The sequence below is a fragment of the Neocloeon triangulifer genome, unplaced genomic scaffold (genome assembly GCF_031216515.1).
Source record: "Neocloeon triangulifer isolate White Clay Creek 2 clone unplaced genomic scaffold, ASM3121651v1 ptg000022l, whole genome shotgun sequence".
Taxonomy (NCBI): Eukaryota; Metazoa; Arthropoda; class Insecta; order Ephemeroptera; family Baetidae; genus Neocloeon; species Neocloeon triangulifer.
Genome location: NW_026775562.1, coordinates 2,808,839 through 2,822,957, shown reverse-complemented (window position 1 = coordinate 2,822,957; position 14,119 = coordinate 2,808,839). Strand labels below are relative to the sequence as shown.

The following is a 14,119-nucleotide window of genomic DNA, read 5'->3' as shown; positions in this document are numbered from 1 at the left end:
TTTCATATCGGCTGAAATTTCGTACCTAAGCTTCCCCAGGACTTTCTGTCCTTGAGGGATTCCGCGGCGGCGGCCGCTTGTTGGCCAGACGCCCTGAGGAAGTCCATCAGACTCGAGTCATCCTCTTCTGATGGTACTCGGCTTCTTCTTCGTCTCAGTGTTCCGTTTGGAGTCACGTCTAGAATGAGAAAAAAAATGATTTATTCGTGTCTTCCAATTTCTCATACAAAAATTAATACAAAATTCATCAGAAATAAAGAATTAACGCAAAGTTACAATTTAAGCAACAATAAAACATAATATTTGTGATTTAATTTTTGTATCATTGCTTTTATAGAATTTCTGGCTTCCGTTAAAACAGTAGCCAAAAAAAGGATTTTTTTTCTGAAAGAAGCCAATTTCATTAATGAAACATAATTTGCTTTTCTGTAAATTTAGAAAATAAAATCATGTTCTTTTTACCTGGAGAATAAGTCTCTTGGCCCAATGGGTTTTGTGGCTGTGGAACGGGCTCTCCACTTGGCCCTGAGAAAGAACCTGTCCTTCTCCTGGTAACTGCTGGCGAACTTGTCACGGAAACCTCTTCTTCCGACAACCCTTGCGTGGAAGTCGAACCGTTCGGAACCTTCCGTACCTATTTTGAAACAAATTTAAAATATTGAAATTACCCGACTTTGGATTTGACCAACTTTGTTGTTGCTGTCGTAGTAACTCCTCTTCTGCGTCAGCCCAAATAGCGACTCCTGCAAGCTGCACTCCGAGTCGATGGTACAACCGGATTGACTTGCAACTTCAAAAAAGGAAAAAAAACAATTAATTTCTTAATTTTTTCTTTTTTTAAGAAGAAATTTTTGGAATAATTTAGTTCAAAACTAAGCTGGAGTTATAAGATACTTTTCTTTTTAGCTAAAAAGTTCATATTTACGCAGTTGCCTTCTCTTCCCCGCCAATTGTTCCTCCCTCTGCTTCCTCCTGGCTGCCGCTTGTTCCTCCTGCAACTGCCTTCTCGCGTTCTCCGCCACGGCCTGCTTGAATTTGATGCAGAAAGTGTGCAGAATTTTGTAGCACTCCTCCAGCTTGAAGGACGAGAGGTCCTCGCAGAAGTACTCGGAAAGAACCTTCTTCACCGAGTCCAGCTGCGTCATCAGCTGCTTCAACATCGTGATGGCCTCTTCTGCGAACTGAAGTTAACATAAGCAAAATTATATTTGAAAAAGTTCAAAACTCACTTGGAGGAATTCAGTCATTTGGTCTTTGATCTCAACTTCGGTGCTCGGCAACTCGATTTGCTTTTTGATCTTTTGTATTCTGGCGTCCAGCGTGTTGATGTCGTTTTGCAACTGCTCCACGGAAGTTCTGAAATATTTGCAATTTCGCAAAAAAATTCTTAATTATTTCAATTGAAGGACTTACTTGGTGGCTTCCTCGAGTACTGTAAGTTGGTCTGGGAATCGTAGCAGCTCTTCATTTTTCTTTTGCGCTTGCTGTTGAAATTTGTTGCAATTTTATACTAATTGTTAGTAATTAACAACAATTAACTCACCATTGCTACAAAGTGAAGCAAGTTCATGCCAGGCTTGTTTGCTCGGATGTCTGTCAGTTTTTGCAACGACGAGAGTTTCACTCCAGCGGCATTACCAGCATACCCACCCTAACAAAATTAACATTTAAAATTTCACTCACAATGAAAGAAAATTTTTACAGAGTTGAGGAAATTTCCAGCGACTAGGACCATGTAAAGCACTTCCTGCAACGATCTATGTGACATCAAAACTGCAAATAAACCATTTTGTTAATTTTTTTTAGACTTTAAAAAGACTTCTTACATTCTCCCGCATCTATCATGGCATATATGCTTGGCTCGAGGTAATTCATGTTGGTCTTGAACTCTTCCTTCAGCAGCATGCTCTCAATCCGCAATTTGTAACTGAGAATTAATTTAAGTAATTTTTAAATAAAATTTTAGTGAGTCAAGAATTGAAATGATTTCGCAAACTGGCCTTTAAGACTTAAGAATCAATCAACTTACTTTGGCACTTGGACCAGTCTCAAGAGGAAGCTCTCGGCGGTGCCGAGTCTGCTTTTGTCGCCGTCGAAAGAGGTCAGCATCTCCAGCTCGTCCAGTTCTGGCAGCAGCCGCAAAAGTGTCCGCAGTCTTTCGGCGCCAATGTCGTGTGGCTGCACCTCGCGCACCAACTTGACGATGTCCGCATGAGAGCTAATCGGACTGAATCGTTTTTAAATTTAATAAATTTCTACCGAAATTGCACACCTTTTGAATTGCTTCAGGAAAATGTTGACGTTCAGACTCTTTTTCCCGTCCAGGAAGGTGATCTGAGGGTTTGTTTGAATAATTTTATTTCATTAAAAGGAGGGACTTTTTTACCTCTAGATTTTCTTTTCTCGGCGTGTCATCTTTGAACGAGCCTAATCTCGGTGAGTTGGAAATGGGCACCGGTGCCGTCGTGATGGCCGTCGCCTGCTGGCAAAAAAGTCCCTCCATCTCCGCCCAGTCCATTTCTGTCATGGGCGAGTGCTGATGGCTCTGGGCCACCATCGACCAGATATTGTTCTTGCCTACCACCTGATTTGAACAGAGATAAAAATTAAAAAAAAAAGATAAATTTGTGTAAGTTGTGCTTGAAAGAAACTAGTTTTTGGAGTAAATTACAAATAACTACATATCAGAAGTTTTCTCCCTTTTCAATTTCTGTAATCGCGTTATATTTAATTTTAATATTACATTTTTTAATTATTGACGATGAATAGTGTTAAAAAGCATTAATCTTACTTTGCTATTTGGAATTTTATTCCAATTAAAAGTCTTCATTTTAGCCTTTGGCACCGGCGTGTCTTGCTGAGGCAATCGGACGGCGTTGAAAGCAGCCGCCTCCGCTTCGGTCAGTCCCGGGGGCGGAGGGCCGCCTCCATCCTGCTGCGAATTTTTTGCTGCAGCAGCCATGGTGATTTTCTTCTGAGCGGCGCTCGTCGGCGAGAGCATTGGAGGCGGTGGGGGCGGCGGTGCAGGTCCTTTGGCCATCGGGGGCGGTGGCGGGGGCGGAGGTCCGCCGATCATGGGTGGTGGAGGCGGAGGAGGAGGCGGCGGGGCTCCGGACGCTGGCACTGGAGGCAGCACCAGGGGCGAGGCCCCCGACTGCTTCCGCTTGCCGCCCCCATCACCCTCCCGGTGGCAGTTGCAGAAACACGACCGATCTCCAGAGGTCAACTTGGGCTGGCTCCGCGAATGCGCCCCCAGGAGGCGGCTCGCCTCCTCGCGGGACTCAAGCAGGGTCGCCCGGTAGACCAGGGTCTCGGCCGTGTCCCAAATAATGTCACTCGAGGGGTCTTTGGGGTCGACGCTGAGCAGGTGTTGCAGGATGTTGAGGAAGGGGATTTCCTGAGGGGTGTCAACCACCTGAAATTAAAAAAAAATACATTTTATATAGAAATAGGCAACCTGCTGGACACGTTTGTCGAGCGTGTTGCCTATATTAATTATTTTTTACTATTTTAATTAAAAATTTATTTCCAATTAAGAATAATGGAGTAAAACAGGAGTTAAAAAACAAACTTATAAACTCAAATAGAATTAATTTTCATCCATTAAGGCAACAATGGTATTTGCTGGCACAAATACTTATTTTGAGGCGTTGTGCTTCCTGACATTTTTCTCAGGTCAGAGATCACCAAATCACAAAAACCTGGGCATTTTCGGCATCCTCGTGAAACAAGCTTTCCACCGGTGTGCCGTTCGTCGTTCCCAAAGGTGGCGTTCTTTTTAAATTTTGAGATACGACCCAAGAATTTTTTTCAAATTTGGCATTCAACAATGGAATCTAACTTTCATAGTTGCATGAGACCCAGAGACCCTCAATGGTCTACCGCCATTCTCTGATTGCAAAAATAGTCCTGAGCAGAAATTTCAAACACGTTTTTTAATTTAAATATATATTCCTCTGGTTGAAAGTTTCAAATCTATTGAAGCGAAAAACTATTAACTCAAAAATTAATCCAGAACAGGTTGCAAAAGAATTAACTCCAAATTAAGGAGAATTAAAATATAAATGGGCATCAAATACGACCACGTTTTTTGTGTATGAATGGCTAGAAAGAGAATTGGGGTTGTTGATGTCCGGGTGTGGTCGCCTAACATCACAGGTCACATTGCCAATGCCCTCCCACTCCCTCCCCCATGCTGTCCCCGCATGTGGAAGTCTTGGGGGCTGAGGTCGCCCGTCGCCTCTCCAATGCTCAAGAAGACTCAAGAGCGCAAGAAACGAGCATTGGAGGAGGTGGCGGCCGAGCGGCCAAAGCTCACAAGTTCCTCCCGAAAAAGTCCCGAACCTGTGGTGCGAACACGGCCATACCTTTTTCACATTTTTTTAGAATTTGTAATTTAAATTTAATTTGTGAAACACTATAAATAAATATCCAATTTCTCTGTGTGAAAATTTGAAAATAACTTAATGATTATTTAATAAGAATTTGCATTTGAAATTTCAATAATTCGATTGTGGAAACTGCAGCACCTGCCGGAACAGTTAAAATTGTCGAAATTTATTTTCTCCGGTACTCAAGTTTTTGCTCAATTTACTCTTGCAAAAATAAATAGCGTTAAATCTTCAGCCACAATTATTATTTAATATTAGGTTTTATTAAGTTTTTGTTCCTAATAAAAAATGGCATTACTCCCAACAAAATCATTATTGTTTCCCTTTCATTTTTTGAATTATCCATTATTTTTTAGCTGACGGATCCAGTCCTGATGAGGCAATGAAATTTTGATTGCATCGTTGACTGTAAAATTATTTAAATTTCTTGAGCCTATTTAAAAATTATGAATTGAATTACACAACCGTCGGAAGCGACACATTGGTGGAAAGCTGGTTTCATGAGGATGCCAGAAACGGTTTTGCGATTTTGTGGTGATTTCTTTTAAAACTAAAATGTGGCTAAAGATATATTCCTTTTTTTTAAGAGTACTTTTGTAACAAAAAAAACTTATAAACCAGAGAAAAAATTTGCAAAAATTTACACCACTGGTCCTGCTGGTGCTGTTTCTGATACCATAATTTAAAAAGCGAAATTCTTACTCAATAACCAAGTCTGAGTCAAACAATTCAATATCAATTTTCACATTGATGCGCATGGTATTGGTTTTTAATACGTCACAAATTAAATTTTAAATTGCAAATCTAAGAAAAGTGCAAAAGGCTGGTCGTGTCCGCGCCACGGTTCGGGAGGAACCTGGGAGCTTCGGCAGCGCGTCTCCTGCTCCAATGCTCGGCGTCTTGAGTCTTGAGTCTTCTTGAGCATTGGGTAGGAGACGCGTGGCCTCCACCCTCAGGTCATCCAGCATGCGGGAGTGACATGCGGGGAGGGAGGGCTGTGGTGACGCTTAGCAACCACCCTAATTTCAACACCACCAAATCCCTTCCTAGCCATTCATACACGCAAAACCTGGTCGCATTTGATGCCCATTTTTTATTTCAATTCTCCTTAATTTGGAAATGAATATTTTGCAACCCGCCCTGGATTAAAGTTTGACTTTCCAGTTTTTCGCTTCAATAGAATTGAAACTTTCAACCAGAAGTTTGCGTATTTTAATAAAAAAAGAAGTTTGAAATTTCTGCTCAGGACTATTTTTGCGGTCAGAGATTGGCGGTAGACCTTGGAGGGCCTGATGCAAATATGAAAGTTAGATTCCATTGTTGGATATCAAATTTGAAAAAATTCTTAGGGCGTATCTGAAAACTGTGAAAAGAATGCAAATGGTGAATTTATTGGGAAAAATTTTCCGTGCTTTTATTAAACACCATATTTTTTAACAAAATATTAAATTTGTTCCTAAATATCAGACAAAAAACAAAAAGATCACTTGGGTAAATCCTACTGCCCAATCAAAATATAATCAAATTGATAAAAAAAAATCCAAATGTCTTGAGTAATCAACTCGTTTCAATCACACGTTACTAAATCACAAAATTCTAAGTTATGAAATGGTCAGAAGATTGAAAATTGTCAAAATTGATGAAAAGTTTTGTAAAAATTATTTTTTTAATATTTTTTTAAGCTCTAATTAAGTGCAGATTTATTTGTGAAATTTTAAAATGTCGGCTAAATAAATAGTTTTAATTTATTGCGTTAAATCACAAATAAAAAATTGACTAAGCCTGCCTATTTTGGCAAACAAAAAGCTAAGAAGGCGACTTAATTTATGTAAAATCGACTTACATCAGTCGACCAATGAAAACCCACTGAAATTAACAAGCCCAATTATTATTGAATTGCAAAAATAAAATAAAATTAAATCCATAATTCCAAAAAGAAAATTTTTTTTTTTTTAGAAATAATTATGCCATGCCTTTGTAATTATGGCAATAATGTGATTCGCAGCAAAAAAAAAGCACATTTCAGACGTGTTGAAACTTAACCTTCGGTGCTTCCCGACGACTTTCTCAGGTCAGGGGTCACCAAATCGCAAAAACCCGGTCATTTTTGGCATCCTCGTGAAACAAGCTTTCCACCTGTGTGCCGTTCGTTGTTCCCAACGGTGGCGTTCTTTTTAAATTTTGAGATACGCCCAAGACATTTTTTCAAATTTGACGTTCAACAATGGAATCTAACTTTCATAGTTGAATGAGACCCAGAGACCCTCAATGGTCTACCGCCATTCTCTGATTGCAAAAATAGTCCTGAGCAGAAATTTCAAACACGTTTTTTTAATTAAAATATATATTCTTCTGGTTTAAGACATCAATTCTATTGAAGCGAAAAACTGTAAAGTCAAAATTTAATCCTGGGCAGGTTGCAAAATATTCATTTCCAAATTAAGGAGAATTGAAATAAAAATGGCGTATCAAATACGACCACGTTTTGTGTGTATGAATGGCTAGGAAGGGCTTTTTTAATGTTGTTGCCAGGGTGGTCTTAGCATCACAGGTGCTCTATAGCCCTCCCCCACCCACATGTCACTCCCGCATGCTGGAAGTCTTGAGGGTGGAGGCCGCGCGTCGCCAACCCCCAATGCTAGAAGACAACCCTAAGAAGAGGACAACAGACGCCGAGCATTGGAGGCGAGGCGGCGCGCTGCCGAAGCTCCCAAGTTCCTCCCTAACCTGGGGTGCAAATTCGACCACCCTTTTCACTTGCAATTTAAAATTAAATTTGTGAAGCATTAAAAATTAATATCGTGTGAAAATTGAAATTTAATTAGTTTGATCAATAAATGAGAATTTTGATTTTTAAATTTTTTGGGCGGAAACGGCACCAGCAGGATCAGTTTATTTGCAACCTTTTTCTCAAGTACACAAGCTGTTTGCACAGAATTAGTAATGAAATAATAAATAATAGCCTATTATTTTCGGCCAATCATTCCCATTAAGTTTTTATTTCAAAGATATCAGGCTGAAAATGGCATTACTTAAATATTATAGCAGGTCAAAATAAAAATTTCGTTAAAATAGATATTTCAATCATTTCTCAAGACTTTCAAATTGTAAATTCCTTTATATTTTAACCTGACGACCCTGACGTGAGACGTGATCCATGTCTGATATTTACAACAAACAAATTTTAATCTCAATATGTTCCCTGTTAATTTATAAAAAAAAATTCTTGCTAAATTTCCTTGAAAATGTAGCAATGGATTTGAAAATAATATTTGAATTAATAACATTTTACAAATATGTAGATCATTATTTTCAATATTTATAGAGTCAACATTGGAATTTTAAAAATGAAAGATTAGGATCATTCAAGATTTGCTTGAAATATATCTTTGAATTTTTTATTTCGCACCTACGATAACTGTGCATTATACTGTTTTCAGGCTGATTTTTCTCAAAACCAAAACCTAATGGCAACGATTTGTGCTATTTATTTCTGTTATACTGACTAATTTTGAGTAAAAACTTGTGTATTTCATAAAAAAAATTTGCAAATATTTCATCAGTTTCCGCTTTAAATATTTAAAAAGCAAAATTCTCATTTATTTATCAAACTAATTAAATTTCAATTTTCACACGATATTAATTTTTTATGCTTCACAAATTAAATTTTAAATTGCAATTGAAAAAGGGTGGTCGAATTTGCACCCCAGGTTAGGGAGGAACTTGGGAGCTTCGGCCGCGCGCCGCCTCGCCTCCAATGCTCGGCGTCTGTTGTCCTCTTCTTAGGGTTGTCTTCTAGCATTGGGGGTTGGCGACGCGCGGCCTCCACCCTCAAGACTTCCAGCATGCGGGAGTGACATGTGGGTGGGGGAGGGCTATAGAGCACCTGTGATGCTAAGACCACCCTGGCAACAACATTAAAAAAGCCCTTCCTAGCCATTCATACACACAAAACGTGGTCGTATTTGATACGCCATTTTTATTTCAATTCTACTTAATTTGGATCTAAATATTTTACAACCTGCCCAGGATTAAAGTTTGACTTAACAGTTTTTCACTTAAATAGATTTGATACTTTCAACCAGAGGAATATATATTTTAATTAAAAAACGTGTTTGAAATTTCTGCTCAGGACTATTTTTGCGGCCAGAGAATGGAGGTAGACCTTGGAGGGTCTCTGGGTCTCATGCAACTATGAAAAATAGATTTCATTGTTGAATGTAAAATTTGAAAAAATTCTTGGGCGTATCTCAAAATTTAAAAAGAACGCCACTGTTGGGAACAACGAACGGCACACCGGCGGAAAGCTTGTTTCACGAGGATGCCGAAAATGCTCAGGTTTTTGTGATTTGGTGACCCCTGACCTGAGAATGACCTCATGAAGCACAACACCTCAAAATTAGTATTGCTGCAATTGTTCCATTGTTTCCTCAATGGAAATTTAAATTTAAAAAAATAAATTTACATCAAAATTTAAATTACTGAGCTTTTGTCAAACATGAAATTGGCATTTTAAATTTAATTTAATTTTCCATATTATATTCTAGTTTAATTATTCTGTTCATCATTGCAAAATTTTCCTTCTTGGCTATATCGCCGCCATAATTTAATTCTTAATCTTAATTTTGATAAGAATTATTAACGAGCTTTACCTGTCTAAGGATGGCATAGAAAATATCAAGGTGAGAATTGAGGTCCACCCCTGAGCTGAGAGGACCATCGGTTCTCGCGGACGCTTCGTCGCCCTCTTTTTGTTCGTTGAACACGTCCAACTGCACTCGCAGCTCCTGACTCAACTTGGAGGGATTTTCCGACGCACTCCTCCTGTAAAAAATTAATTTTTACCTTTCTATTCGAAATTTTATTATTTTTGATTTGAACTTACTGCAAAGACGAAAGAACCTCGTGCAGTTTCAGGCCCGTGAATTCGTTTCGGACGCGAATTCTGTCCTTAAGTTGCGTCACTGAGATGATGAGGCAGTTGACGAACGCCAAGAGCGCGATTTGGTACTCCAGGTTGCTGGTTTCGCTCAGTTCGGTCACGATTATCTTGAACCGATACCTTTCATTCTTGTGTGTCTGAAAATTGAAATAATAGTTTGAGTAATTTTTTATTTGTAATATGAAAAAAAAAACTGTTTCTTCTTGCAAATTCCAGTTGAATTTTTTATGGTCACTGTAATGAGAAATCATCAAGTGATAAAAAAAAATCATGCAGTTTTAATCTGGTGAAAAAGCGGATATTATTATTTGATTGTTTTTCTTTCTAAAAAATTTAACATTATATATCTTTAAAATGAAAAAAAAATAAACTGAAACTTGCAAGAATGGGGGGAAAATGTTTGAAGCAGAATTTTTTTTTTTCGATTTAATTGTATTTTAAAATGAGAGAAGCCGAGCTTTAAAATGTGATCAATCGTGAATTTTAACGCAATGCCCAAATGTATTTTTCTTTTAATTTTTGCTACAAACCAAATGGGCTTCGAAAAAGAAAATTCGCGAACTGGTGGCGGATTCGGAGTGGCCTTTTGGCGCCGCCGGTCGGCAGAGGGCGATTTGGGGGCAAGAGGGGCGCGGGGGCGGCGTCGGGGGCGCTTGGGGGCGCCAGATGGTGCCCCGGCTGCAGCGCAGCACTTTCGCCTGCAATTCAAGTTCAAGTGACGTAAGCGGCCATATGGTCGGTCGGCCGTTCGGAGGATAGGTAGGAATATTGAGTCAGAGCTGCAGGAATTGGCACACCACACACACAGATACACACCTTATAGAAGTCGAGTGCGTCAAGGGCGCGGGCGTAGCCCTCGGGACTGTAGACGCACAGCGCCGACAGCAACTCGAACACTTGCTTCTTCACCGTCGCGTTGTTTGTGTCCAGCGCTGCAATCACAACAAAAAACACACACCATGATAATTTTAATTTCATATTATTTTACTAGCTTGATTAATGAATGAAAAAAGTTTTTAATTTTTATTTCCCAACGAGTGCGGAAATTGTATGGAAGTTCTTCCTGATTTAAAATTAATTTTTTCTATATTTCACTAAAATTTATTGTGAATTGAAACGAAAGAAAATATTGGTATATTGTTTTTGCAATACATTGTTTATAAAAAATATTTAAATTTCAAATTGGAAAATTGCGTAAATGAGCCAAACAAATGCATTTTTTTTTAATTTTTTCATTTTGCTGTCGTAATTTTGTGTTTTTAGTTGAAAAATATTCATAAGAATTACTTAAAATTTGAACACTTTTGGTGGAATAAGCTCATCAAACAATTATATCTAAGAATTAAATTTGAAAACAAAAACGAAGAATTAAACCATATTGAGTTTTTAAATCCTCAATAATTTCAACCACGAATTAGGTACAAGACAAATTGATGTATTTCAACAATTTGGACAAATCAACAACAATAATATAAGATATATATAAAATTCCTAGAATAAAGCTCAAAATTTTATTCAGAATGAACCGGCCGACTGTTTCGATCGGAGGAAAAGCCATAAAAATAGCTAATTTTTTAAGACTAACAGAATTTGAGTAACTTTGTCACTTAATATTTAAAATTTTAACTAATTCAAAAAATTTGTGCAGATAAATAATAACAATTGTTTAAATTAATTTATGAAGGACTAAAATTACCTTGACAGAATAGATGAAAATAACATTTAAAAAAATTAATGGTTATAATTTCAGATCAATATTCCGACGACGAGGAAGTCAACAAATGTGAGTACAACCAATTTTAATCAAAATCATTCCGAACCGTTTGATCTTGCGTATGAAAAAAAATCTCGAACGCGGTCTCTTTGCAACAAGGAACTCGTCAACCCTTGAAATGTCCATCACTCATTCACAAAAGCGTGTGGGCAGCGAGGCAATTAAATCTAAATTAAACAGCCGCCGCTCGAAATTTATCTCGTTACATCACCGATTATAAAATAATGACTTGCAGGATGTGCATTCAAATTTTTTTTCCACTGCAAGAGAAGTGGCAGATGTGTACAAAGGACTTTCTCCCCATAATCTCTCGGAGGCTGCCGACCTTGATTTTCGCATCTCAAGCAAGCGGGAATCTCGACCTTTGCCATCTTTCTTTTTCGACAATCATAACAAACCATTGTATAGTGGTCGTGACCACTTTTTCTGACCATATGGCCGATCGTTTTGCATAATTTTCGCCACTCGTTTATTCCCTAGTAAAGTATCTTTTAGTCTCGAAATACAAGGTCTTAAATGAATAATAAATTTTTATTGAAATTCGTGACTTTGAAAAAGGCTTCTCTAGCCATGTTTTTGTTCTCTTTTCTCTTTTTTGCTAATATGATCAGTCAATCTCAAAAATTGGAATTTGTAAATTACAGTTTTGATTTAAATTTTGTGGTTTAGAAAAGAAGACTCAAATTGTTTTACTGGGAAAAGATTTTTATCTCTTTCGATTTGAATTTAATTTAGCCATGGCAAATTGTCTTATTTTGAATTCAAGACTAAAAATTAAGTACGGAGAAACTTGACAACGTCGACCAAAGGATAGGCGACACTCTCAAGTGGCGCGTGGGATGCGTAACCCGCCAAACAAGCTGCACTTACAGTACAATTTTCAATTATAGACCTCATGCTGAATCCAAGCTTCATATGGCTCTGATTTGAATTTTAGCTCGAGCGATTGCAAACAATGTATGTGTGTTTTTTTTTTTATCTAGCTCGGTCTAGATCCCAGTTTGGCTGCTTTTACTCGAGTGTTTACGATTTGGCGGCAAAAAGGCAGCGCGGCGTGTGTGTACGTAATAATATATGTCCTAAAATGGGCAAATGTGTCACCGCGATGGCTTACCCAGCGCCAATTTAGACGTGTAGTCGCGGTTCTCGACGATGTAATCAAGGCCTATTTGGGAGTCCATGGTCACTGCAGCTGGCGCCGCGCGGCAGCGAGGTCAGAATCGCCGGTTTCACTTTCAGGACGGCCCGCAGCAGCCTCTCATCACGGGTGAATCACCTGCGAAAACATCACAAATTAAATATATGCCATTAGAACCACTGGGTCAAAATTTTAATAGAATTTAATTTTTAAAATATATTACAAAAAAAAAAGTTAAAATTAACTTATCTACTGTTTTTTTTTCTAAAATATGTGTGTTTATCTCTTCAAAATGTACTATTTTTTTTTTCAATTTAGGAAACAACAGAGACTGGTGAACGAATTTTTATGTTTTAATTTGTTTTAAAATTCATACAGAATCCTGAAAATTGATCTTTGCAAATTGTTTCGTTCTTTTGAGCAAATTAATTTAAGAGCAAGCATAAAATTAAAATATCCAATATCCTCTTTATTTTTAATTTATAATTAAATCTTTAGAGAATTTGAGGAAATTTCTTTTTTTAGTCAAAAGAGGCTTGTGATTTTTGCTTACTAAAAAACGACCACAATTTGAGAGCCTAAAATGACGACTTTTATGGTAAAAAGATCTTAGAATCTCCTCAAAATAATAATCGTTAAAACTCTTGGATGAACATGCCTTATTTTTTCTCATCAAATATTCTTTCCTTATTGAAAACCAACTCCATATTTTTCCTTACGGTGAAAATTTCTCAGAATTTTTTGAACAAAAGTGATTTGAATTTCCACTTTATGTTAATCAATCAAATCAGTGTCTGGTAAATGAGTTGTAACTATTTAATACCTGTGGCAACGCGTTCGCAAAGAGTGGATAAGTTGAATCGCTTTTCTATCACTCTGCGGGAGTCATTTTGCGGTTTGTAATTGGACGACCCCTGGTTCACCATTCAGAACCCGATAGCCGCAGGAATGTGAGCGCGAGAGAGCACATCAGAAGCGCCTAAGCACACACATAAATCTTTTTGCTCCTTACACCGGCGCTTTGTGCCAATCACGCGCAAAATGCCCAAAGCAGACGTCTGCGAAAAAGTATGTCTGTGAAGACACAGAAATTTGCACTTTTAAATGAAAATCTTGCTTGCAAATTTAAGGAAAAAATATTTTAATTCGGAGACAATTTTACTTTAAAATGAAAATATTTAATCAGAATCGTCCAAATAAAAAATGCTTATGATTTAAATTAAATTTTTACCATTAAATGAACAATTAAAGAAAAATCTTGTTGCTTTCCTCAAATTTAAGATTTTATTTTACTTTAAAAAACGGACACGTGCCCTGATTTTTATTCTTTTTGTATTCTAATTTTCTATGAGATTCCAATTTGCAACTAAATTTCAATTTTAAATTATCTGGGTGCTCAAAATTTTAGTCACTCTTGAAAAACAGCTTTCGCGTGACAACTGATCCTGCTGCTCTACGACTTGACCACACAAGATGCGAAAAACTCGAGAATAAAATTAATCTCCTCTACAATTTCTACATACGAGTGTGGTCGAAGCACACATTCGGTGGCTTCGCGCTTGGCGACACAAAATTAATATTGTCCCTCGAAGTGTAACAGTGGGATGGTTGGCCAATCCACTTATATTCTAGCAGCTGAATGGACCCGATCTGGTTTTCGTCCCTCGAGGCGTTCGCTGCTGCCTTGCTTGGGCGCTCTCGTGTATTATTGTGTCTGCCGCCCTTTCTTTCTTTCTTGAATATACGCCGACGACGAAAGAAATAAAAAGAAAAATATCAAAAGGGAAGTTTAAAAATATGAGCGCCTATGGCTGCGTGCAGCACCGTAAGCGAGAGCAATCGCGTTCCCAGGACCCGAGCAGATCGAATGACCT

General features: G+C 37.9%; 1 protein-coding gene across 3 annotated transcripts in view; it reads right to left on the bottom strand.

Annotated features, from left to right (window-relative positions):
• The window catches only part of LOC132204334 (inverted formin-2), a 32,359-nt gene that overhangs the window by 4,808 nt on the left and 13,432 nt on the right, over window positions 1-14,119 (bottom strand). For 2 of the 3 annotated variants that reach the window (XM_059632791.1, XM_059632793.1), the window contains exons 2-18: window positions 12,222-12,383; window positions 10,150-10,265; window positions 9,277-9,470; window positions 9,044-9,215; window positions 2,792-3,415; window positions 2,387-2,584; window positions 2,273-2,334; window positions 2,030-2,227; window positions 1,827-1,927; window positions 1,703-1,773; window positions 1,544-1,651; window positions 1,414-1,484; window positions 1,230-1,356; window positions 926-1,181; window positions 690-790; window positions 463-634; window positions 26-178 (exon numbers count right to left, since the gene is read on the bottom strand). In XM_059632791.1, the coding sequence (XP_059488774.1) occupies window positions 26-178; window positions 463-634; window positions 690-790; window positions 926-1,181; window positions 1,230-1,356; window positions 1,414-1,484; window positions 1,544-1,651; window positions 1,703-1,773; window positions 1,827-1,927; window positions 2,030-2,227; window positions 2,273-2,334; window positions 2,387-2,584; window positions 2,792-3,415; window positions 9,044-9,215; window positions 9,277-9,470; window positions 10,150-10,265; window positions 12,222-12,288 (2,791 nt within the window). In that variant the 5' untranslated portion in view covers window positions 12,289-12,383. The remainder of the gene's footprint in view (window positions 1-25; window positions 179-462; window positions 635-689; window positions 791-925; window positions 1,182-1,229; window positions 1,357-1,413; window positions 1,485-1,543; window positions 1,652-1,702; window positions 1,774-1,826; window positions 1,928-2,029; window positions 2,228-2,272; window positions 2,335-2,386; window positions 2,585-2,791; window positions 3,416-9,043; window positions 9,216-9,276; window positions 9,471-10,149; window positions 10,266-12,221; window positions 12,384-14,119) is intronic. The other variant, XM_059632792.1, reaches the window with a different exon arrangement.